The sequence below is a fragment of the Neodothiora populina genome (genome assembly GCF_041146345.1).
Source record: "Neodothiora populina strain CPC 39397 chromosome Unknown canker_contig_3, whole genome shotgun sequence".
Classification (NCBI taxonomy): domain Eukaryota; kingdom Fungi; phylum Ascomycota; class Dothideomycetes; order Dothideales; family Dothioraceae; genus Neodothiora; species Neodothiora populina.
In genome coordinates this window covers 1200119-1224167 of record NW_027191417.1, presented here as the reverse complement: position 1 = coordinate 1224167, position 24049 = coordinate 1200119, and the positions used below count along the sequence as shown (strand labels likewise).

The window sequence follows — 24049 nt, the reverse complement described above, 5'->3', positions numbered from 1 at the left end:
GTACAAAGGGTATGGTATCACATATGCTAAATCTGTGCATGTCACACAACGCCAATGTCGTCAGGGTCCCATGTGGCTAAATGTAAGAATATGCACGGCTGTGGCGTATGGAGATCCACCACAAAAAGTCCACAACTAAGGTTTCTAGTAAGAGTAAGGTACCTAATGGTAAGGTGAGAGTAAGATTCTCGGCAAGCCATGCATCAACAGCATGCGTCGAAGGTCGAAGGATCAAGAAAGGACGTGCGTGCACGTTGCGGTCGTGGTGTGTGTGCTCTGTGCTTTCGTGCCCACAGCCATAAAACGTCAGTGCTCATTGCTTTTACGGTGTGGTGTTTTGTTGTCGGGCGTGATTATCGTGTTGCTGGTGCTGGCCTACCTCGGGACCATAGGATAGGCATCGCCATCACAGTACGAATATGCATGGGCGGCCCGTCTTTTGGCGTAAACAGGGTAAGCCTTAGTTACTGCACTGCACAGTAGACACGCAGGTAGTGAGAGACCAAGGAGGGGTACTGTGAGATAGTCCAATGCACACCATCCAGATCTACAATACCTGATGTATGCACATAAAAAAGTAGCTTTTGTCATCCCAGATATAGCCTTGGAACAATCGAGGCTCACCAAGGCAAACCGCCGATATCTCTCTGCCACTGACTCTGTTTCCGCCTTTGCCCTGTACTCCCGGCTGGATATCAACGGGTCAAGCTTTCCTCAGTGAACGTGCGCCCGTCGCTATACTCGTTTAGAAACAAAAGGGCAATAATACAATCTAACGACCTGACCGTGTATTCGACCTGGTGCACGCATGGACAAAGCCAATTATTGTGATAGCTCCCCCTCCTTTCGTAATTATTTCCACGTCGCCGCCTTGTTAGAGCATCATTGTCCGCGCCCACAGACAGGCCTCAGCGTATGCGACACTCTTCAGCTCAGAGACGTTGGATCAGCGGACCGAATCTCCGTCATGTCGACTTGAACCCCTTCGTCGAGTAGGGTCTCTTTGGCGGAAGTAAAGGGGAGAAATACCAGAAAGTCGACAAACAATTCTGCCAACACCCGCCGAGAGCATTGGAGACGGCCCTTGCCACCGTATCCCTCTCATCACAGATGTGCAGAGCCCCTCGTGTCAGCTTTCTTCACTCTCTTGAGCTGCTAGCCGGTTGTCATAGCGTCGTCGGACCCTAGCATTGTTTGTTGTATACATTGATCCCTCTGGCGCCAGTATGGAGGTCGCTTCTCGCGTTCAGACCAGGTCGAAGGCACAACAGCAACAGCAGCAGCAACAACAGCAGCAGCAGCAACAACATCAGCAGCAGCAACAACATCAGCAGCAACAACAGCCATCGTACTTTGGCAATAGCAAGGATAAACAGACTCCGGCAGAAGAGTCGAGCACCGAGAGTGAGCCCTGTCCCCGTCCTCGAGTCTCCGCACTGTTGCTACCCGAATCCCTAATTCTCGCAAAAACCATCTGGGTTCGTAATGTAAAATGACTGACTTACTTTGTAGCCGAGTCTCGCGCCCGGAGGAAGTTCCAGCGCGCATCAAATGACGCAAATGATAATGCCTATTCTTTTCGAAAGCCCAGTCTACCTGCCTCCGCTGCAAGGACAACATCCAATTCCACTTCCACCTCCACTTCAACTCCTAGCGCCGCTGCCGAATCGAGACATATTTCTTTGACCAGTCGACGGAAGATCTCGCTTAAGGAGAATAGAGCGCCCCTTGGACCTCGTCCATATGAGTCTCCGTCGAAACGGTGTGTGACAAGACAATCGTATTCATCATGCATTCTTCGTGACTTGCAGCTGACCAACGTTGATAGTGTGGTGAGCGACAATTTCAGCAACGCCAGTCGCTCCTTCTTACCCACGAGTGCATCCGAACCCAATTTCGACAAGAACGGAAAGAGCAATGATAGCAGCAACAACTACAGCTTTGGTCGGACGGTAAACAAGTCAGATATCTCAAACGATAGCAACAACAAGAACATGAATTCTCGCTCTGCACATGCTCCTGCAGCCAGCCTCGGGTCTTTCAGTTTCCTACCTCCTGTTAGTTTCGATGACTTCCAGACGAGCCTTGAAACTTACGAATCCGAGCCCAAACTGAGTGACTTCCCGGCTCCCGGCGCTGGAGGAGGCAGTATCTTCACCAACAAGAGCAGCAGGCGGAGGTCAATGGCAACCACGCACAGCACAGGGCAGGAAGACTCGTCGGGATCAGATGTGCCTCCTGTTCCTTCGATCAACGGTGGCAATGCATCCCAGCAACAACAACAACAACATTTCCCTCGCCGGTACAGTAATGCCACCCGGGCCAAACAGATGTCTGCTGAAACATCCAGCAATGTACCCCCGTTGCCAAGGACCCAGGATGCCACACTCTCTCTACGAACGCGTCGCCAGACCCAGGCCACTCCTCAGTCCATGTCGAGCGCTGCTGCTTCGGTTGCTACACGTCAACCTAGAAAGTCGATTGGGTCGGGAGTGCTGGGCAATATGCTACAGGGCAGACGAAACCAGCAAGAGCAATCAAGCGCAAATCCTCCAGCGCAGCAGTCGAATGTTTCACGTACGCCCTCTTTTTCCAAAACCAATCATTCACGTCGTCGACTTACAGTCAATGGCTTGCAACCTGCTCTGGATATGCCCAAATCTAATGCCATGAAACCTACGACAGCCTCCAAACTCAAGTCTATCCATGCTCTGCCACGCCATCACACCCTTCCCGACTTGAACCGACCAATTGAGCAGCAAGGCCAGACTGTCAAGGCCACAGTGAAGCCAAAGAGTGCAAGATCGGAGACTCCCACATCGATTGACAAGAGAAAGTCAGGGAGGATAAGTGGTTTGGGTGCCCGCACCATCAGTCCCACGGATACTGCACGCCTAAGGCGTCTATCCATGAAAGCTCCACAACCACCGTCATCACCGACGAAAGACTCCAGCAGAGATATCGCGGCAGCCGCCTCGAGGTCCCCCTCTTTGATACCCAGGATGCCAAGTGTGACGCCTTCTGCCAGCAATACTCCCGAGCCCAACCATCGTATGCATTTGCCATCACTTTCTCTGTCCAGGAGCTCTAGTTACCAGTCTCTCCGTGCGCCGAGCGCGTCAGGTTCCAATCGCCTTGGGCAAAGCGCGTCCACGTCGAAGCTCCCGACACCGAAGCAGAGAAACGTTTACAGCTCTGCAGAACGTCATGAAGGCCAAGAGCTCGTCCCTCCGGTTCCGGCAATTCCAAAGGCTTATGAGTCTCCCAAGGACCGACTGGACACGACTGTACCTTTCTTTGCAGGTGTCAAGACACCAAGTTCCGGGAGCTTGCCTGGAAGTCTGGATTCTAACGACAGCGCTCTTCCGAGACCGGTGCACAAAGGTCGATCTGACAATCCAGCCACACCTTCCTCCGAGAAGAAGAGCCATCGACGCGAGAAGACGGCGTCCTCAGGGGTGCCCGTCGAGAATCCACCTGCATTGCCACATGTGAACAAGAAGTCGCTGCAACCAATGCGACTCCCGCCACTGAGTTTGCAGCCACTGAGCACCCCGACTGCAGTGAGAATAAATTCGCTGGCCAACTCAGCGCCGGAAGACGACCAAGAACAGATGACTCCGCCGCCGAGGCGGTATTTCGCCAAGACCCCGAGCACGCCCATGACAGCCTCCAAGGCTACTTTCTACAGACGTGATGATGATGAACCTCCTGTACCTCCTAATCTTCGCAGTACCAGCTCGCACTACACTTTCAGAAACGCAGGATACGAAGAGCCGGATAATGGTATACCTTTACAGTCCCCTACCTCGACCAAGCGCGGCATTACGCCGTTCACCTCCGGCTCCCTTCCCAAGTCTGGTGCAAATTTCACCAACTTCAAGCCGAGACTGCCTGACGAATTTACGCTCGGCAATGTCGAGAGCGAACCTGTTGCTGCGAAGCCAATGGGCCCGCGCTCACGTGCAACATCGAAGTCCACTGTGAAGGATTCAGCATCAATCAAGACCATTTCTTCCAGTGAGGATCAGGAAGCTCCATCCTCGTCTAATTCCCTCCGCAGAAAACTCAGCTTGGGATGGCGAAGGACCTCGTCAAAGCTCCCACCTACTCCTTCGTCCATCGAGTTACCTCAAGCAAGCCCGCAGAAGTATGACATGCCTCCACCCAAAATACCTGCGTCGGCCACCTTTGCGGATTTTGGATCGACGAAACAGCCTCAGCAGGAGGCCAACAGACCCTCACTGGAGACTTCGCGGAGAAAGCCTTCTGATGGATCCAGTATCAGCGCCACTCCTGTCAAAGAAACACCTTCAAAGCCTGTCATGGCCAGCACGGCCGCTATCCGCCAAGTCAACACCCAGACGCAACGCTCGACGTCTTGGTCCATCTTGGGATCGAATTACCGAAATGCCTCGACTAGGCAACCTTCCGTCCCTGCAAAGACTCAAAGTAAGCCCGCAAGCCAGCTCGACAAAGATGATATCTTGGCCAATGAGGAGATGAGGCGGCTATCGGCGAAGAGGCGCGACGTTGAGACTGCAGCCAAAGAAACCGATGAGCTTCGTCGACATGCAACGCGTAAAGACCGAATGTCACCGGCTCAGGCTATACAGTCATCGGCGGGCTTGTTGAATATATTCGAGAAGGGCGAAATTGTTGATTACAAAGAAGGTGTTTACTTCTGTGGAAGAAAAGACGCTAAGAAACATGTCGGGGACATTTCATCCGGGAGCACGAACAACTTTGGATATGATGATGAGAGGGGCGATTACAACATTGTCATGGGCGATCACCTCGCATACCGGTACGAGGTAATAGACGTGCTTGGCAAGGGCAGTTTCGGTCAGGTCGTGAGGTGCATTGATCACAAGCACGGTGGACTATGTGCTATCAAGATTATTCGCAATAAGAAGCGCTTCCACCAGCAGGCACTGGTCGAGGTCAACATCCTGAACAAGTTGAGGGAATGGGTGAGTGCCAGACACCTGTTCGTCTTGTGTAGCTCGATCAACATGCTGACATTGCTCTAGGATCCTGATGGAGATCATGCCACGCTTACAATCACGTCCTCGTTTTACTTCCGGTCACATCTCTGCATCACCTCGCCCTGTCTCAGCATCAACTTGTATGAGTTAATCCGCGCTCATGGATTCACGGGCTTTTCCTTGAACATCATCCGTCGTTTCTCTCGCCAGCTCTTGACCTGTCTGTGTTTGCTTCAGACCAAGCGAATCATCCACTGCGACTTGAAGCCCGAAAACATCCTTCTCTGCGACCCTCGGAGGGCCGACGTTCGAGTGATCGACTTCGGTTCATCGTGCAAGGCGGACGAAAAGGTGTATACCTATATTCAGTCTCGCTTTTATCGCAGCCCTGAAGTTATTCTCGGAAGTGAATATGGCATTGGCATCGATATGTGGAGTGTCGGGTGCATCTTGGCAGAGCTATATACGGGCTACCCCATATTCCCTGGCGAGAACGAGCAGGAGCAACTCGCCTGCATCATGGAGATCTTCGGGCCCCCTCCTCGCGACATCATTGAGAAGTGTACCCGGAGGAAGTTGTTCTTCGACTCATCCCTTAAGCCTCGTGTCACCGTCTCGAGCAAAGGCCGGCGCAGGAGACCAAGCAGCAAGACACTCAGTGGAGCACTGAAATGTGATGATGAAGCCTTCTTGGATTTCCTGAACCAATGTCTGCGATGGGATCCTGAGAAGCGAATTCGCCCTGATCAAGCCTTGGCACACCCTTTCATCACTAATGAGCCCATACGTCGTGAGCGGTTGCGCGTAAGGGCGTCTGCGACGACGAACGGTACGAGTACGACCTCAACCATAGCGTCCTCCAACAGCCCTGTAAAACGTCTACCGATCGCGCAGAGTGCAACAACAACTGCAGCATCTACAAGCACTCCGTTTCGATCTCGCCCGCTTCCAGAGACACCAGCCACAGCAATGAAGAACACTGCACCGACCACGAATACGAATAGTCCGTTGAGGGTAGCCGTTCCTCAAACTAGTCGACGTCAAAGCCTCGCACCTGGCTCAACATCTTCCAATCAGGACAACACGACCCGCCTGCCAAGTGGAAACATGAGCCACATGGTCGCAGGAAGCAAGCGTGCTAGCAACGGAGCGTTACTTGCCGAACGCCATCAACAGCACATGCAGAGCGTAGGCTACGGTGCCGCTGGCATAGGCAGCTCAGGCCTACCACGAGTGGCAAGTGGCAAAGTTGACTTGGCAGGTGCAGCAGCAAGAGAAAGCATGGGCGCTGGTTCGAAATGGCGATGATCAATGGTCAGGCTGAGCGATGAAATGTTTTCCCTCTTCTTGTTTACCATCAACGACCTTCTACACATGTGTTAGTACCCTATGCGCAGCGACTAAGGAGCTGCGTTTTGAATAGCTGTCATGCTATTGTAAGTTAGGGCTACTGAAGAGTTTGATGTGTCATATCTTAGGCACGAGATTCATCCTCATCTACCACCTGTTTTATCTACTGTGCATTGGGGTGTGTCTGTTCTGGGAAGGCGAAGTATGGCGCATGAGGCGTTGAGCATGTGAAAGAAGAAGTTTGCATCAAGGAAGAACGGTCGAGGAAGAAGAAAAGGCATCAATAATAAGAGAGAAGACCTGATGAGATGTCACGTAAGACGAAGGCGGAAAGAGGTGTCACGATTAACAAGGATAGTAAGAGAGAGACACACAAGACAGCAAGTGGAGGATCTCCTGTTCTGGCAACTGCTTTGCTCGAGGGTGTCCTGTTCCTTCGAGTAGTCGGCGAGGAAGCGGCAGGGCACAAGAACCAGAGTCCAGTCCTGTCGCCTCTGAAAGTTTTCGAAGGTCTTTTGCATAAGGGGCTATGGAGAGATGGGAAGTGCGTGGCCTTCATAGGCCATCTTCTACACCTCGTCGAGCATACCCTATCTGGTGTTTTTGCGTTGTGCGTTGTGCATTTTCTTTTGTTTTCCCTGTTCCTCACTTATGGCAGGGTGACTTTTGTCCTTTTTCCCCCATGGAAATGTCATGAATAGGTCTCGAAAGGGGCGTCGGTAGGGGCGAGAATCTTTTTGTACATATAATAGCTAATATATGACCTACGAGATACACACAAACCACGTCAAAACGCGCTGCAGACGCGTATGTACAACACTTTTTCCCGGCCCAGATAGTATCTCCTTCGATCTGTTGCATGCAGAAAAAGTTCAGACGTGTGAGTCGGACAGAGTTGTATTAGTATCATGAGAAGTCAAGGTGACTGGTCAAGGTCTTTAGCAGTGTCTACTTCGACCTCCTACTACTCCTCCTACTTGTGCCGATATCTTCCATGTCCGGTAAGGTGTTCTCGAGAGCAGCCCCGGTGGTAGTGCCCGTACCGATAAGCGGCACATCGAGCCCAGGCGCACTCTCGTCTGCTTTTTCCTCCTTGATCAGAAGTTCCTTCTCTTCTTTTACTTCTACGGCGTCTTGGTCTTGGTCGTCTTCTTCCTTCTTGACAGTCCGTCTTTTCCCCTTGACGACGACTTCCTTCTTGACAACAGCAGCAGGACACAAGCCCTCGACAGCGAGCGTGCAAGATCCGCATTTCCTACCGATAGGCAAACAAATCGTCTGTCCGAAGCCGACGAGCAAGTGGTTGATATCATGCCATTTGTCTCTAGGCAGCCATTCCTGCAGCGTCATGCGCGTCTCCTCGGGCGTGCGCGTCTTGTGCCAGCCCCACAGGTTCGTGATGCGGTGCACGTGCACGTCGACGCCTATGCCTTCGTCGCGGCCCCATGCGGCCGACATGCACAGGTAGGCCATTTTGGGCCCGACGCCGGGGAGCGAGATCAGCCCTTCGATGGTGTCGGGTATGTCGCCTGCGAAGCTATCGCGTAGGATCTCGGCTGTTGCTTTGATGAAGCGCGTTTTGTTGTTGTGGAAGCCGACTTGCCAGATGAGGTTGTTGAGGAGGTCCGGCTCGACGTCCAGGAGGGATTGTAGGGTCAGACCGCCGGGGAGTTGGGTTTGCAGGTTGCGCATCGCCACGGCGTTGATGGTGTCTTTGGTTTGGGAGGATAGCATTAGGGAGATGAGGGTTTGTAGACGTTGGTCTTTGGGGCTGCGGTGTTCTTCTGCCAATGATTCGCAGCCCATGGTGTCTACTGGGGCGAGGACTCTTTTGCGCATTTCGGCGGTCAGAGAGTACATCTGTTCCCAGTTTGCTGGGGGTTCAATCTTGATCTCTGTGCTGGTGCCATTTTCCACTTTGATGTGTTTAGCAGGCTGACGTCGAGCCTTTCTGGGCGGCTTCGAGGCAGGGTCACGAGCGGACTTGCTAGTAAGCGCAGGTGTTGACGTCTCTGTCTTGATATGTGTGCTTTTGGCAGCGGGTTTCCCACGCTTGCGTTTACGAGAACCCGACGGCGACACATTCTCCTCGTCTCCGTCGCCTTCGAACTCTGATTCACTTATGGCAGGACTACTCGGCGCACTGGAAAGCTCAGAACTGGCATCTCTGTCAGATGTCGCTGCCGTGGTAGATTTCACGTCAGTGGCAAATGTCGATGGGTCCGAGGCGTGAACGTATTGGCCAAATTGCCGAAGGGATCGACGGGTTGGACGACCACTAGATAATGAGTTGATGATGCGAGTTGTGTCGCGGGATATCCTCGAGGTTTTCATTCTTTACTTTTGGCGAACAAATGCACTTTTGGTGGGTTTATGTTACATTTACTTGCATGATGTAAACAGGCAATGATTGCTGACCATTACATTATTTGGAGTTGGGGGGGAACATGTGGGGAAATGTGGAAAGTCTGCCGATCGGTTTGTCCCTAGATGATCGTAAAGTGTAAAATTGAAGCAGCAGAATGAATATAATTCGATGCAACTGGTGCGAAGGAGGTTCAAGCAGTTGTGGTAAAAGAATCGTAGACTATGGATAAGAGGATCTTTGCTGATAGCAAGGACTTACTACTTGTGATGGGCCCTTACTGTATATCGTTGCGTGCAAGTGTCTACTCACATTAGATTTAGCGCTTGTTGAGGCAAATTGCATGTACAGTAGCTGCCACAAAGAAAAGAAACACGTGCCGTGCTTTTCATATGAGCAGTAGCTCCAGAGAGCTAAGTAGAAAGAAGGAAGCACACGTTGACGAAGATAAAGCAAGTATATTTGGGGGGAGTAAGATACAACAGAGTGTCAGAGTAAGATACTGTACAGTGTTGCGAGAGGTACTGTAGTCAGGTTACAACAGGCAGTCTCTCTGACTCGCTACGTGGACGTGAGAAATCATGCGAATAATTGAGAACACACGCTGCAGCGGCAGCAACCGACGCCAAGAGATCGAATCTTCACACAAAGTCTCCACCGTGCGCCGAATTCTTCAACTTTTCCTCCCTTTGAAAGACAAAGATCATTTCCAGGCGTAGGATACACATTTCTTTGCGACCTTATTCACCAGAAACTCCTCCTCCTCCAAACAAAAAAAACTCCATCAAAATGGTTCAGGGAACTGTACGTTGAATCGAAAAAAATCCACCCGCTTTGCTGTCCGCTTTTTCTTGCGCCTCGAGCAAAAGACAGAAATGTCCTTTTCTTCTGCTGGCTGCACACAAATAGCATAAGAACAGTAGGCTGAGACAAAATCATGTTATAGAAGAAACCTCAGGCCGCTGGTGCCAAGAAGAGCCAGAAGATCACCAAGAAGTACATCATCAACGCCCAGCAGCCCACCAACGACAAGATCTTCGACCCCTTCGCCTTCACCACCTTCCTGCAGTCGCGCATCAAGGTCGAGGGCCTCACCGGCAACCTCGGCGAGAAGATCCTCGTCAACGACCTCAAGGACGGTCGCATCGAGGTCGTCGCCCACCAGGAGTTCTCCGGTCGCTACCTCAAGTACCTGACCAAGAAGTTCCTCAAGAAGCAGCAGCTCCGTGACTGGCTCCGTGTCGTCAGCACCTCCAAGGGTGTCTACGAGCTCCGCTTCTACAACGTCGTCGGCGACAACGACGACGAGGACGAGGAGTAAATTTCTCCTTCTTGAGAAATTAGATGGAATGGAGATGGAACCACCTCTACATGTCGCACAGCATCTCTTGAGATACTCTTTTTTTTCTCTTCTTAATTGAAAAGGAAGAAAGGGACAAAAAAGACAAGAGCAATGCGTGTCTTGTGAAAAGTTTTCGTTCAATCATCCTCAATGGCGAGATAATTGGCCGGACGCGAAATTTAGATACCCTCTTGTTCGTAACTTGACAAAATCCGAGTCTTTTACCGCCACACTTCCCTTGTCCCGTGAAGTAACCATGTTACGCGCCTTGTGTATACTGAACATAGAATGTGATTATAATTGTGTGACATATACAAGCGGGCGTAGTATTTATCTAGTTGCATATGCAGTGAAAATGTAGTCGCTTTGATCCCATGATATCTTACCAAGACGCCAAACTGTTTGTCCAACAACGAAAGCAAATACCCCCTTTGCAGATCTCGAGAAGTCCGAGTCGTCGCATACCAAAGAATAGAAAAAGGAAAAACATTAGTGCTGCCCACTCTTCTCGTCTCGCGGGTAGCCATGATTATCGAGGGTATTGCCGCCCACGACGTAACTCGGCGGCAGCGTGGGCCTCGAATGCGGATTATTCGCCAACGTGCCCTCCTCGCCCTCGGCCCAGCTCTGTCGTCGCGAGTCCGGCATCTCATGCACCTCGCTGCCCATCATTTCGTAAATCGGCTCGTTGTTGCCCTCGACCTCGCTGAGGTGACTCTGCCACGTTCCCGTTCCCGTGCCCGTGTATGTGCCCGTGCCGGATCCCGACCATGTGCCTGTGCTGTCGACTGCTGAGCCCGGCACGCCGAGTTTGGGCTGGCCGTCGGGCCCGTAGTACTCGTATGGTTGCTGGCCTTCCATTTCGGACGCTTGCGGCTTCTGCACCGCTTGCATTTCGTGGATCTCGCCGTCGCCGCCGAGTTCTTGGCCTAGAGATTGCGAGATGAATGGCTTGCTCGCGCTGTCCCCTGCGAATGCCGTGTCACTGCTGCTGCTATTGGTGTCGCTGACGGTCATCCCGCCACGAGTGTAACCGCTCGATCCTGCGGCGAGAGTGGCGTTCTTGCTTTCCAGCTCCGCAAGCTTCTGTTTCTCCGTACGCCGCTTGCGCATGAAGAACCAGATCGCTGCTGCTACGAGAGCGAGACCTCCGATGACTCCGATGACGATTCCCGCGATTGCGCCGCCACTGATGCCGCCACCACTGTTGCTGTCACCAGATTGTGCGGCCTCGGAATCCGGAGATAAGATGGTCTTGATGTCAGCTATCGGATTTTCCTCCCATGCGCATGGCGCAACAGTGAAGTTGCGACGCTCATAGTCCGCAATCACGTATGCCTCTTGCAGAAAAGTCCTCCCAAGAGTGTACTGGGTCGAGTTGGCTGCGCGCTTCAGAGGGAAGTAGTGGGTGCTGTTTCCCACCACGATTGGATAGGAAACTTCGAGGTCGAAAGCCGCGTATGGGAGCACTACTTCGACAGTCTCGCCACCAGACGCGGACTCTCCGAGAGTGAAAGTAACGTTGGCATCTCGAGCTAGAAGGTCGTCGTGAAGCGTATCGTTCACGAGATAAAGCTCCGTCTCGTCGTCCCAGACCAGTCCAAATACGTCCTCGAAAGCCTGACATACGGACTCGGGGAGCCACAGATAAGGTAATGTGCTGTCGATGAACGCATAAAATCCACCAGATGTACTTGTGAGTACATCCGACGAAGACGACGATTGCGTCGAGATAGATTGCACGCCAATCAAGAGGTCGCGAGAGATATCAGCTCCGAGTGGAATGGTAACATTCGTTGGCGTGAACTTGGATTGGTCGTAACCACCAAGTGTCAGACTGCCAAATACACCGGAGAAGCCTGCATGACATCAGTAATCCACCATACTCAAACACCCTTAACATGAAGCTCACGGTATTGGTTTCCAGCGGTATAGGCCCAAGATAAGCTAGGAATGGTATTGTTGTTCTTCATCGTCTGCATGAAACTCGGCTGCGGATCGTTGAGGGTCGAGAAGTTTGTGGGTGTGGGATTAAGGCCAAAAATGCCATACCAGAACGTGTTAAATCCAAGATTGGCAATGACCATGTGTTCTGCCGTAGGTAGTCCGGAACCTTGCCAGCCCAGGGTCACTGTATCGAATCCATAGTCGGCAGCATCATCCAGATCCAGATTGATCTCCAATCCCAAGTCCCAGATTGAATTTGGCACCCACGTGAGTGACTCGTTTGTGTAAAAAGGCTGTCCACGGCTGTCTTCACATCCAACTATTGTTCCATTCGAACATCCTGTTTTCGCATTGATCGTCCAAGTGTTGAAGCCGGCTGTCGAGACCATGACTCGTATATTCTGCTTCGGTGTGCCCACCTGAAGTGGGAAAGTCGACCTGGATATCTCTCAGTATTGCTGCGCGTTACAAATCTTGCTTGTTTTTTCCGTCCACTGACCATAGCCCATCATTGCCCTCCCAGTATTGCGATGGCTCGACACTGATTGGGGTCGGTAGCACTGTGCTGCTGGCGCTGCCGCTATCCGCTCTCCGTGCTATCGTTGGAACTTCGAGATCATTGACTGCTACATCGGGAGTGCTTGCTGAAGCCACCGAGTCCAGGAAAGATGCGACCAGGGCAACATACTGTGGTCGCATCGCGGTCGATCAATTGCTCCGTGTGTTACCGCGCAATGATACAATAATTACGGAAGGATATTAGTATGTAAGAGATTGACGAATCAAGAAAGAAAAAACGAATGGTATGCACTGGAATAAGATAGCAGTTGTAGGAGAGCAGAGGTGGTGGCAACGACGAAAAAGAACGGTTAACTGATGAGGAAACACGAGACAACCTTGGAGTTTGTCTAGCAGAACTTACTTACAGCGACCGACAGGCCATATACAGCACGGGGACACTCTTCTTTACCTTAGTCCTTCCTCATTGCTCGGCACGAGAAGGTCGAACCGTTCCTAGTGCACTTGCGCTGGCACGGAGGAGAGCCCCCAGATCTTCGTTGTTAGACACTTCAACCGGTCGATGGGTTTTTTAAGTTCCATCTTTTGACAAGTGCCCAGCCGGGCGCAGGGTTCGATTTGCGCAAAGCAGGGGCCCGGGCAACAGTAAATAAATTGACACCGAACGCGCATTGCAGACCAGATAGCTGCTGCAGAAATGGTCAGCACTTACGGAGTACATCCTCTCAGATCTGATCGCTTTACTTACACCGTCTGCCTACATCCTCGGCCACAGGAGATTTGCTACCATCTCGTCGTCGTCGCATGTACTTCACCAGCCTCGGCTATTCTGGATCTGGATACGAAACACTGACGCAGGCCAAGTCTCGATACCAGAAAATGGAAAAAGGGGTCTCTGAACCTTCCCAATTATAGGTACGGGTGATGGTTAGTAACCATAATTTCAAGATATTTTGACATTCCATACGATCGACCTACAGTATGTATATCATATCGAAAACACCCCCTTTTTAGCAATACTCAATTGCACTGCATCTGTATTGCCATAAGAGCGGAATGAAGCCTGTGTGATTACGTGAGACAAGATACACGCTAGAATGCAGTTCCACCCCACCTCATCTGTGGACTATTGTAAGGCTCTGAGGTTGTAATGCTATGATGTCTGGCAAATGCTGCCGCATGCAAACAGAGATCTTGATCCTGTAGACAAGCTAGACAGCCATGCTATTGTCTGTAATGTTGTCATGCATAGTCTACATCCCGTAAGCAGCGTTGATGGTGCTGGAGTTTGCTTAGTGCTTGCGCTGAGGTCGCCGCTGCTTGAACAACGCTTGGTTCAAGTATCTCATCTAGGATGCTGCTTAGCTGGCCACGTTCCTCACGAGAGGCCACCCCGCGTCCCTCGCGCACGCAAACGAAATGCTCCCAATAAGCCGTTCGCGAGTCCAAAATTCGGCTTCGGGGACATGCGCTTGCTTGATATCATGAGACCAAATATATGGACCTTCTTGCCCACTCATAACAAAATCCGAGAAGTCGTCTTTGATTATGCGTTTCCCAAGGAACCACACCACAAGTCTCTTTCAATACATTCATGCGTCATGTCGTTTCCCAGCACTCTCGGGATGGCCGGTAAAAATCGCAATGCCTCTGACTTCATGTTGAATTACCACATCGACGGTAAAGATGGACTTGATAACGCATGTTCTCCAGATCGATGGGATAATTGAGTCCTTCCTGTAGTCGGAACCATCTTGAGTCATCTCCAACGAGTTTTTCCCATCGCGTAACAGACACCGCATCACCCTTGATGCCAGCAGCGGGCAACAAGGTGTGATCAAGTAGCCATTGCATAGGATATTTCTTCTCGGCGCCATTGATTGCGACAGCAGAATAGCTTCCTGGGCTATCGACAACTAGTAATAAGGCACCTGGCTTCATGCAAGAAGTAAGATTGTGGAGTAAACGCTGTGCCTTTGGTATGGATGCCGAATAAAGCTCATTGAGCGTGAACATGATCGTCACAAGGTCTGTGTCTGAGTAGAGTAGCCTCATAGTTTTTGTATCTAGATTCAGAACATCGTGTCGCTGGAAACGAACATTGAAGTCTGCAGATGATTGCACTGCAACGTTTGCGGCAATTGCTGCGGGTGAGGCGTGCTTGGACAGCTTCGGCGGTACGACACAGCAATCATATAGGCCTTGAACGACCGCGTCCCAGTCGGCAATGTCCTGGCATAAGATCTCGATTGCGCTTGGAAACTTTGGCACAGATGTTTGTGCTTGCGGAGAATTGTTGGATCTCGATGCTTTGAGCCAGCCAGCCAATCCCACAATCTCTGCACCAGCGCCTCCGCCTATACATGCGATCTTGTACGCGGAGGAGGCTTTTGTGGATGCATGATTGTTGTCGGTAGACTGGACGTTGCTGTGTGCTACGTGATCGGACAATTTGCCATCATCATTGCCGCCTTCTGGAGAGCCTGATATGAGGCTGTTCTGCTCACTTGAAGTTGTCTCTGCGACTGTCGTACGAGCAAGATCTGCAGTCACTGTTGCCACTGTTCTGCGGTCATCCTCAGGAGTCGGACTCGTAGCAGCAACATAAACCTTGCTAGTGTCCCTTGATATTGAAGAGTCGACAAGATTGCCCGCATGTAATGGAGCCGGGACAGACTCTAGAATGTGACGTTCGATGTCACGAAAGACGTGAGCATATCCCAAGGCTCTGCTTGGACTCCATCTTGCAGCATAGGCTTTCAAGTAGGATTCTTTGCCAAATGCAGCTGCAAAATCACGATTGTACAAATGTCCTTTGACCTCTTGGAGATTTGACTCGACTTCAGCAAGTTGACCAGCAACGCAAGCATCTTGAAAGATATTAAGGAGAACTTGCTGAAGATCAAACGGCAATTGATCGTCTGTTTGGGATGCCGAAGTTTTGTTTTCTCGTACTGTGATCTTTGATCGTGCCGGCTTCGGAGCTGGCTTCCTAGCAGTTTTTCCTTGGACCATTCTAAGAGATGATTATTTGCTGTGGGATCAATTTATGTATATTGGTGGTTGAGCAAAAGCGTAAGTACGCTGACTAAGGATTTTTAAATAGGCGATTTTGCAGGATCGAGTCTGAGTTCTGCTATTTTGTGGGGATGGGACGTCTGTCTTGCGTCTATCCAGAACCTCCAAATTCGCGAACAGGACTGGTCAAGACTACGTTCATTGTCTTTCGATTTGAGCAAAAGCAAGATGTCAAGCATAGGACATATAAGGTCGCGATGTGCCTGATCGTCAAGTGTGGCCGCTGTTATCCATCACTGCATACCCTCTCACCCCAACCGGCGCTGCTCGAGACACTGAGGATCATCCTGAGGTGATGAATCTCGACTTATTCCAAAGTCATGATACAGGATTGTGATTGTTTGACAGAGACTTCAAGGACTTCTTGTAGCTTCTCAATCCAACAAGTATGGAAAAGGGTATTTAGCTTGCTAACATTTAGGTCCTATGATGCAGTCGCATATGTGTCCTTCCTGTAAGTGTAGTGGATTTTGCTCATACCAGGGAATACAGATGCAAAGAGGGTAGAATGAGCAGTTACCGATAAAGACTTGAATCAGAATAGCGGAGCTCAAACAATGAACGGTTTGTCCTGGCAGATTTAGCTAAGAGTAAGTACAGCTCTTGTGGCATTACACAGATTGAAGCACTCGGTTGTCAATGCCCATCTGCTCCTTGACTTTTGTTTGTTCTTTACCTCTTGATCATTCAGCATCACAAGAAACCCTGGTTGTGGCGGTTCTACAGAACAGGTACCCAGGGTGGATGTAGTACTATATCGTCGTCAAAGACATCTACCATCCAGCCTCACTCACCCTGTATATCTTGCATTCTATTCACATTCGCTCAGCTCTGCGTGTCTGCCCTTGCATCCTGCTCTCGGACACTTATCCTGCTTCTGTATGCGATTTGATGTTCCACAATTTTTCCCTTGGCCTCACACATATCAAAACCTACCATCCTAGTCACGCTTGAGCGTTACCACAGAAGATCAATAAGTGTGTCCTATCACTCAAAAGCTCTCCAACATGTCTGGAAATGAGGACGTCAGTCGCAAGGCGAAGCGCGCCAGGAAGAAGTACGAAAAGAAGAAAGACAGGACCAAAGGGACCTCAAACCCATCAGAGCACAAAGGAGCCACCATGATCACGGCCCCAGGGACTCGTTCAAACGACACCCATCCAGACGCACCACCCAAGCTCCCAGCCATGTTGATAAGTCCCAAATTCACACAAGCCCACCAATTGCGCCTTCTAGACCTCAAGCCCACCCTGGCCCCATTCTTCGAGCTCCCCACCGCAGACGAAACAGCGCGCATCTACCGAACCTCCGAATTCACGCGCGCCTTCCAAGATTACACGCAAATCCTCGAAGACGAAGGCGTATACACCGCACACACGGGCAGCCGGCACGCCGTGTCCGCGGTGCTCGCGGGCCTGCGCGACGACTTCTGGGGCGTCATCGCCTACAAGACGAAAGCGTACGAGGTCGTCGCGGCGCATTACGGGCTCGGTCACTGGCTGACGCAGGACCACCGGGCCGAGCTCGAGACGCTGTGGAAGTGCGAGTACGACGCCACGACGCTGGGTGATTTTACCGGTCTGCATGGGCTGCTTTGGTACGGGAGGGCGTTGCAGTTGCAGAGGGCTGAGTATATGGGGTGGGAGCTGGAGGATCCGCTTGCGAGGCAGATTTCGGCTTCTTTTCACGCGGTTGCTGGGGCGAACTCTTACGCTGTCAAGGAGGCTGAGCGACTGCTTTTAGCTAGGGGAAGGTCGTTGAGTACTTATATGTCGTCAGTTCCAGCTTGATGAATTCCAAGGAGCGCAAAGCCTGGAGCTTTAGGTCCGGTTGGTTTCCTTGAACACTCAGCATAGCTCCAATCTTCCACCTTGCTTCCCGCCTTCCCTGTTTTCCTATCTAAATATACATGACGTGCCAGTAGCACTCCCCTCTGCCTCACCCAGCACAACACCGATACAAGATTTGCTCTACTCTCGTCTTTTCACATCTCTACAGTCTCATCTTCATCTCATCCAAGGTTTGTCCCTTTCATTTCACGCAAGTGATATCACATTTTAGTATACGAGGCCAGAAACAGACGCGAAGATGGTTAGGGATGACAGAAGGAGATACAGCACAACAGAGGGAGCTATGCCAGAGGAGTCATGCCATAGACAGACATGCCATAGACTGACATGATAGAGAGAAAGAATAGCCGCGGTCGGAGAGCAGAGAAAGGAAAGGCCCCACGCAGTGGCGCTGTCCGCGCAGGACTATCTACTCTCACTTCAAGAGATGACCGATAGCCTTGGCTTCCTGGCGGGAATGGACTGTGCTGGAGCTGGCGTTTAGTGGGTAGCAGGGAACCGTGGTCTCGGCAGACGGTGGCAGAAAGGCAGCTGAATGCTGTCAAGATGTATAAGGGACGGAAGGGCGAGAATGGAAAGCAATATTATGTATTGTTTTCGTCTGCTAGGAGTACTAGTCGACGACCAAGTTTCTATCTGCGCAACGTCTCAGTGATGCGTCGCATGGCGTTTTCTTCTTCCTCCGCGTGTCGTCGTGCATTCGTTCGTTCATACATCAAAGACGGGTCCAGTCCACGCATTCCCGCCGAGCCCGCCCTGACGCATATCCACGAGATCGACTCTCCAGCCCCTCCACTGATCCAGGCCGCGCTTGACTTCCTTGATGCGCTCGATCCTGCGTTTGCCCTCTTCCTCTTGCGCTTCTCTGAAGGCGTCTTCATCGAACCCATCTTCTGAGAGCAGGCCGAGTGATTGGCCTCGGGATCTTCCTGATGACTTTTCTCCCGTGACGGACATGCGTCGGTCTTTGCCTGTAAATGCGGAAATGCCGGACTGCAGGACGTCTTGGAAGGAGCTGCCTTGTCTGCCGGGCATGCCGGCTCGCGCTGCTGCTGCAGTGACGGAGGCGTAGGGATTCGAGCCATTGAGGTCGATGTCCTCGTATCCGGGACTGGTGGCGCCGCCGTCGTCTTCCAGGCCTGGCTGCAACGCTTGTCTCGTCTCGCGCCAGATACCGCGCTTGAGGTCAAAGTTCTCGGCCTCGAGCTCGCGGATGCGATTCACCATCTTCTCGCGCTCCTCGTCTTCCAGGTCCGACAACGACTCCTCGGCGTCGTCGGGCTTTGGCGACTTTTTGGTCTGTAGGCTGGTGATGTTGCTCTTGAGCTCTGAGAGTTCTTTTTCTTGCGAGCTAGATGTGGCGGTGGCGTCCTTGTGTAATTTGGTCAAGGCGTCGATCTTTTGCTCCAGACTCGTTGCGCGCTGGGCGGCTTCCGTGGCGCTGTTCTGGGCAGTGCGCAGATCAGATTCGAGCACGGCGATACGCTGTTGCAGTGCTGCTGGATCTTCGTCGGGTGTCTTGTCTTTGCTCTCTTCGGCCGTCTTGGAGAGCGAATCTTTGAGTGTTTCCACTTCTTGCTTTGCGGCTTCGGATGCAGCCTCTGCGGACTGAACTCGTTGCTCCAACTCGGTGATGGTGACCTGAGACGCTTCGTTTGTGGATTGAGAGATGTGATACTGATTGCGCAGATTGGATAGTTCGAGTTCTAATGACTCGATGGTAGACGTCTTTTGCGACAGCTGCTCCTGAACCTCGCGCGACGGGCTGGCGTTTGATTTCCGTCGTTTCTCGTTGGCAGCTTGTTGTGCTTGTGTGCATTGTCGTTGTAGCGACGTGACTTCGGCGTTCTGTTGCATTGTTAGTTGTCTAGATCAGTGAAGGGAGGGCATGCTGAACAAGCGCATACCAGTTTCTCGACCTCTTTCGTCTTTTCGTCTGCAACTGCAGCCCTCGACTTGAACTCGGCAATCTCAGCATTGCTCTCCCTCAGCTTCTCAATCTCCTCGTCGGCCTTCTGGAGTTTTGTCATGTGCTCGAGCTCTGCCCCTTTCAAAGCCTTGTTGTCCTTCTCGAGCTCTTCTATACGAGCATGCTGCTTGCGATAGATGTCTTGCACCTCGTCTTCGGCACTGATTGAGGGTAGACCCGGAGACTTCAACTGCGCAGGAGACGATATAGATGCTTGCCTGAAGGATTCGGAGCGTTGACGCGACTGGGCACTCTGCGACTCCTTGCGCGCGTGGCCTGGTCGCTGTGACGAAGGAGACGGCGAGGTCGAAGTCGGGGGCTCCTCCTCGGTGGGAGAAGCAACTATGTCTGCCGTCGTCTCAGGGGTAGCTTCTGGGGCTTCTGATGCTTCAGTTGGCTCTGCAGGAGCTGCTGCTTCTTCCTTTTCCTCCTTGGCTGCTGCATCCTCGCTCTTCTCTTCCTTGCTCTTGGCGCCCTTCTTGCCCTTCTTCTGCTGTTTCTTGAGTTGCTCGAACTGTGATGATGGCTCAATCAGTAACGTCGCTAGTGGTGAATGGGTCTGGTCAGTATTGGGTAACATACACGCTTCTTGGCCGCGGCCAGCTTCTCTGCTTTCTCCTTGTCTTCTGCGTCGGCCATTGTGATGTTTGTATGGTATGTGTATGTGTGTTTGTGTGCGAAGTGGACAGTTTCACGTTGGTGTTATTGTGTTTAATTGCGGGGATACAAGTAATCAACATCATTGCAGTATAGTAATACTTGTATACAGCTGCGGTATGCAAACACATCAAACATTCGAATGCCTGCGTTTATAGGGGCAGGTAGAGATGCTTCATATCGTACAGTAGCTACGACATGCTCCCAGGCAACAGCAATATACAATCCTTGGTTTCTGAAGCTATGCCTTCATGTCAGTCTTGCTCACAGAGGTCGTACATATGCGCCTCTGCACTGTGTCTACACTGACCACCCGAGATTGAGCTAGAGATGCCATCCTCCGTGTTGTTCCTGTTCCTGCAATATCTCCCATCTTCATGTTTTCGTATGTGAGATATGTACAATATCTAGTCCTCGAACCTCATGTGATAGGAACCTCGCCTGCCCGATAGATGGCAGCTCTGTCCCATTGTGAACCGTATGAACGCCTTGCTAAATTCCTCAAAGTCATGCTCCGCCGTATGAATCGCATAAACAACAGCAGACGTTAGCCGGGTCCGATTCTGGGCATGTCGTGGTGCTCGCTGAGAGTGCTCAGGTATTTGTTCAGATGCTCCACTCTCTCCTTGTGCGTCTTGACGCCCTCGCGCTTGAGACGTTCGTCTAACTGCAGAGAAGACAAATAGATCAGTATACGCAAGCAAAGATGGCTTGTGATGTATCCTGGATATCCCTTACTCGTTTCCTCCTCATCTCTTCATGTCTGATCTCGGCCTCGGTCTTGCCTCTGGTCTCGGGTTCGCGACTCAAGGCGCTGCGCTCCCTCTCGCTGCCATCGCCGCTCGTTCCCCCGTGCTGTGCCACACTTTGCTCTCCGTCAGGCAGCGCTTCAGCATCTGCTGTTTCTCCCGCTTTCTTGTCTGCGGTCGTGTGAGTGGACTTTTCTTTTTTGCTCTTCTTGCGCTTCTTGTCAATGCCCGCTGATTTGGCGCCTTTCAACTTCAGCCCGCCACCTGCTGAGGTGTAATCTGACGACGGCATTGCGAGTCGCTTGCACCGCTTGTCGATTCCGATGTCAAGTGATTACTGTACAGTGGTCTAGGTGAGTCTGTCTGTCCAGATTAACACATACAACATAGTAAGGATACCTCCATTTAATTAAGCTCGGCATCACATGCTCTCGGCGAAAGTCTAGCCGACTCACTCTTGGTCGGTTACACTTACCCTTATATATGCAAATGACGACGATTGGCGGGGCTGGTACAACTCGAATATATTTCTAAACACAACACTCGGTGGACATAAGGCGACTTATATTTCACATCCACGTTGTCAAATCCACAGCAGGATCCATTCTAGACGACTCGTTCACAGATGAGAGATCAGCAACCTCAAAATGACACCGCTGGACATACCTGCATTTGCGGACAGACAGCTCAAGCTGCTCTCGGATGAGCTCAAGGCAGAGACTGAAGAGACAGGCATCCTGACCGCAACCCATGCCCCGAGCACTCTCGCGCGCGCTGGTCTTGCCCTCTTGAACTTGACTGTGGCTTCTCAGCGCACAGGTCTAGGTGGTAAAACGTTACTAGAGCTCTCCCTGGATAGTGCCGTCGCTGGTGAGAGCAAGGAACTGCCGGAACATGGCCTCAGGGTGGGAGACATCGTCGGAGTCTCGGAACAGCCTAAGGGTGCCGAGAAGAAGAAAGCGAGAGAAGAGATGGAAAAGCGCATGGTTCAGGGCGTCACCACCAAAGTGTCCAAGGATGTGCTTGTTGTGGCTTTGGACAAAGATGAGGTCGAGATTCCCTCTGGACGTCTGTGGATGTGGGTTGTATCGTCTCGATGTATGAGAGAAGGCTGGCAGAGCGCATGGCTGATTCTCTTCGTGTATATAGTGTCAAACTTGCAAACGATGTCACCTACAAGAGGTATCCCTGTGTCCGCGCCGTGACGTGACAGTCTCCCGTACTGATTCCAGATCAGGATGAACCAGTCCATGACCCATCTGCAGAAGATGGGAGATAGTGAAATCTCACCCTTGATTCGTGTCATATTTGGCCAGTCGTCGCCTGCACCTATACAGCCCCGGAATCTTAGCAAGACAGTAGAGTGGGTAGACCCATCACTCAACGACTCACAGAAAGACGCCATCAAGTTCTCCCTGGCCTCTAGTGATATAGCCTTGATCCATGGCCCGCCAGGAACTGGAAAGACGCACACGCTCATCGAACTGATACTCCAGTTCCTAGAACAAGGCAAGAGACTACTGGTCTGCGGACCGAGCAACATATCCGTCGACAACATCGTCGAGAGACTCGCCCCACACAAGGTGCCCATGATACGTCTGGGGCACCCTGCGCGCTTGCTCCCAGGAGTCCTTAATCACAGTCTGGACATCCTGACCCGGACAAGTGAAGCCGCGGAGATAGTCAAGGACATCAGGAACGAGATGGACGCGAAACAAGCCAGCATTCGCAAAACACGAAATGGTCGAGAGCGCAAGGCAATCTACGGGGAAATGAAAGAATTACGGAAGGAATATCGAGAGCGGGAAGGTCGATGCATCGACGACCTGATCAGGGGAAGTAAAGTCGTGTGCTCGACACTACACGGAGCTGGTGGCTTCCATCTCAAACATCAAAGATTCGATGTGCTCATTATTGATGAGGCTTCACAGGCTCTCGAGGCCCAGAGCTGGGTAGCGATATTGGCCAGCCGTGCAGACAAAGTCATTCTCGCCGGAGATCACTTACAGCTACCACCCACCATCAAGAGTCTGAACTCGAAGACTAACAAAAAGGAAGCCAGGAAGTCCAGAGAGGACGATGTCAGACTCGAGACGACCCTCTTCGACCGCATGCTGACTTTGCATGGCGAAGACATCAAAAGAATGCTGACAACACAGTATCGCATGCATGAGACGATTAATGCATTCCCGTCTGCCGCCTTGTACGAGTCAAAGCTGGTAGCTGCCGAAGCTGTAAAAGCGAGATTACTTGTAGACTTGCCCTACGAAGTGAAGGATAGTGACGACACAAGGGAGCCGCTAGTCTTCTGGGATACTCAAGGTGGCGACTTTCCTGAGAAGACCGAAGATGATGAAGAAGCAAAGTCCAAGAGCAGCCTAATGGGGGAGAGCAAAAGCAATGAGCACGAGGCGGCAATCGCCCAGATGCACGTACAAAACCTTGTAGATGCTGGAGTGAAGCCTGAAGACATAGCTGTCGTCACTCCTTACAACGGCCAGCTCGCAATACTCTCCCAGCTCTTGAAAGAACGATTCAAGGGTATAGAATTAGGCAGTATTGACGGCTTCCAGGGTAGAGAAAAAGAGGCTGTGATCGTCACTTTAGTGCGTAGCAATGCCCAGCGTGAAGTCGGGTTCCTAAGCGAGAAGCGTCGTCTGAACGGTATGTACTACTCCCTTGCCCCTGTCTATAGCATAATTGTGCACGTATACCATGCTGCACAAGCTCTTTGCGATGTTAAGCTGACGGCTTCCAGTGGCCATGACGCGACCCAAGCGGCATTTGTGCATTATCGGAGATTCAGATACAGTCAGTCAGTAAGTGTTGCAGTATACGTTCGCTGTATGCGGCAAGAGTGGACCTCACGAAGCCGTTTCAGTGCAGCCGCATGCATGTATTTCGACTAACATCGCCGCAGGGGAAATGCATTTCTAAAGTCCTGGATGGAGTTTCTTGGGGAGAACTCGGATCTGCGCTACCCGAGTCTATCTGATGCTTTGCAAGTAGGGTAAATAGAGTCCTTACTGGGTGACATCCACCATCGCCATTCTGGGGCCATTGCCGCCGCTCTGCCACGGCAAGTCATGGACGCGCGATGGAGCGTCGGGTGGCTGAACGTACGGGCGGATTGTGGTCTGCGAAGTCCAAAGTTCCGACAAACCAAGCGAGGGCTTCGGCTGATCCATGGGCAAACTGAGGGTCATACATTACACGTACCATACAACAATGCTAC

General features: G+C 51.6%; 7 protein-coding genes across 7 annotated transcripts; 3 read left to right on the top strand and 4 right to left on the bottom strand.

The window, feature by feature from the left end:
• Nucleotides 1-1226: 1226 nt before the first annotated feature.
• AAFC00_004814 (uncharacterized protein) lies at nt 1227-6296 on the top strand (the record flags this gene model as incomplete). The annotated part of the gene is made up of 4 exons (XM_069344510.1): nt 1227-1404; nt 1513-1762; nt 1829-4973; nt 5034-6296. 4 exons carry the CDS (start codon nt 1227-1229, stop codon nt 6294-6296), a joined length of 4836 nt encoding a protein of 1611 aa, XP_069196937.1.
• A 990-nt stretch (nt 6297-7286) lies between these two features.
• AAFC00_004813 (uncharacterized protein) lies at nt 7287-8672 on the bottom strand (the record flags this gene model as incomplete). The annotated part of the gene is made up of 1 exon (XM_069344509.1): nt 7287-8672. One exon carries the CDS (start codon nt 8670-8672, stop codon nt 7287-7289), a length of 1386 nt encoding a protein of 461 aa, XP_069196936.1.
• An 820-nt stretch (nt 8673-9492) lies between these two features.
• AAFC00_004812 (60S ribosomal protein eL22) lies at nt 9493-10024 on the top strand (the record flags this gene model as incomplete). The annotated part of the gene is made up of 2 exons (XM_069344508.1): nt 9493-9507; nt 9650-10024. 2 exons carry the CDS (start codon nt 9493-9495, stop codon nt 10022-10024), a joined length of 390 nt encoding a protein of 129 aa, XP_069196935.1.
• Nucleotides 10025-10534: 510 nt separating this feature from the next.
• On the bottom strand, nt 10535-12691 carry AAFC00_004811 (uncharacterized protein; the record flags this gene model as incomplete). Its single annotated transcript, XM_069344507.1, has 3 exons — nt 10535-11904; nt 11958-12430; nt 12492-12691. The coding sequence occupies 3 exons, from the start codon at nt 12689-12691 to the stop codon at nt 10535-10537; spliced, it is 2043 nt and encodes a 680-aa protein (XP_069196934.1).
• A 5456-nt stretch (nt 12692-18147) lies between these two features.
• On the bottom strand, nt 18148-20047 carry AAFC00_004810 (uncharacterized protein; the record flags this gene model as incomplete). The annotated part of the gene is made up of 3 exons (XM_069344506.1): nt 18148-19287; nt 19347-19922; nt 19991-20047. The coding sequence occupies 3 exons, from the start codon at nt 20045-20047 to the stop codon at nt 18148-18150; spliced, it is 1773 nt and encodes a 590-aa protein (XP_069196933.1).
• A 565-nt stretch (nt 20048-20612) lies between these two features.
• Nucleotides 20613-21106, bottom strand: AAFC00_004809 (uncharacterized protein; the record flags this gene model as incomplete). The annotated part of the gene is made up of 2 exons (XM_069344505.1): nt 20613-20732; nt 20804-21106. The coding sequence occupies 2 exons, from the start codon at nt 21104-21106 to the stop codon at nt 20613-20615; spliced, it is 423 nt and encodes a 140-aa protein (XP_069196932.1).
• A 355-nt stretch (nt 21107-21461) lies between these two features.
• On the top strand, nt 21462-23828 carry AAFC00_004808 (uncharacterized protein; the record flags this gene model as incomplete). The annotated part of the gene is made up of 5 exons (XM_069344504.1): nt 21462-21892; nt 21964-21996; nt 22052-23478; nt 23573-23633; nt 23735-23828. The coding sequence occupies 5 exons, from the start codon at nt 21462-21464 to the stop codon at nt 23826-23828; spliced, it is 2046 nt and encodes a 681-aa protein (XP_069196931.1).
• Between the last annotated feature and the right edge of the window lie 221 nt (nt 23829-24049).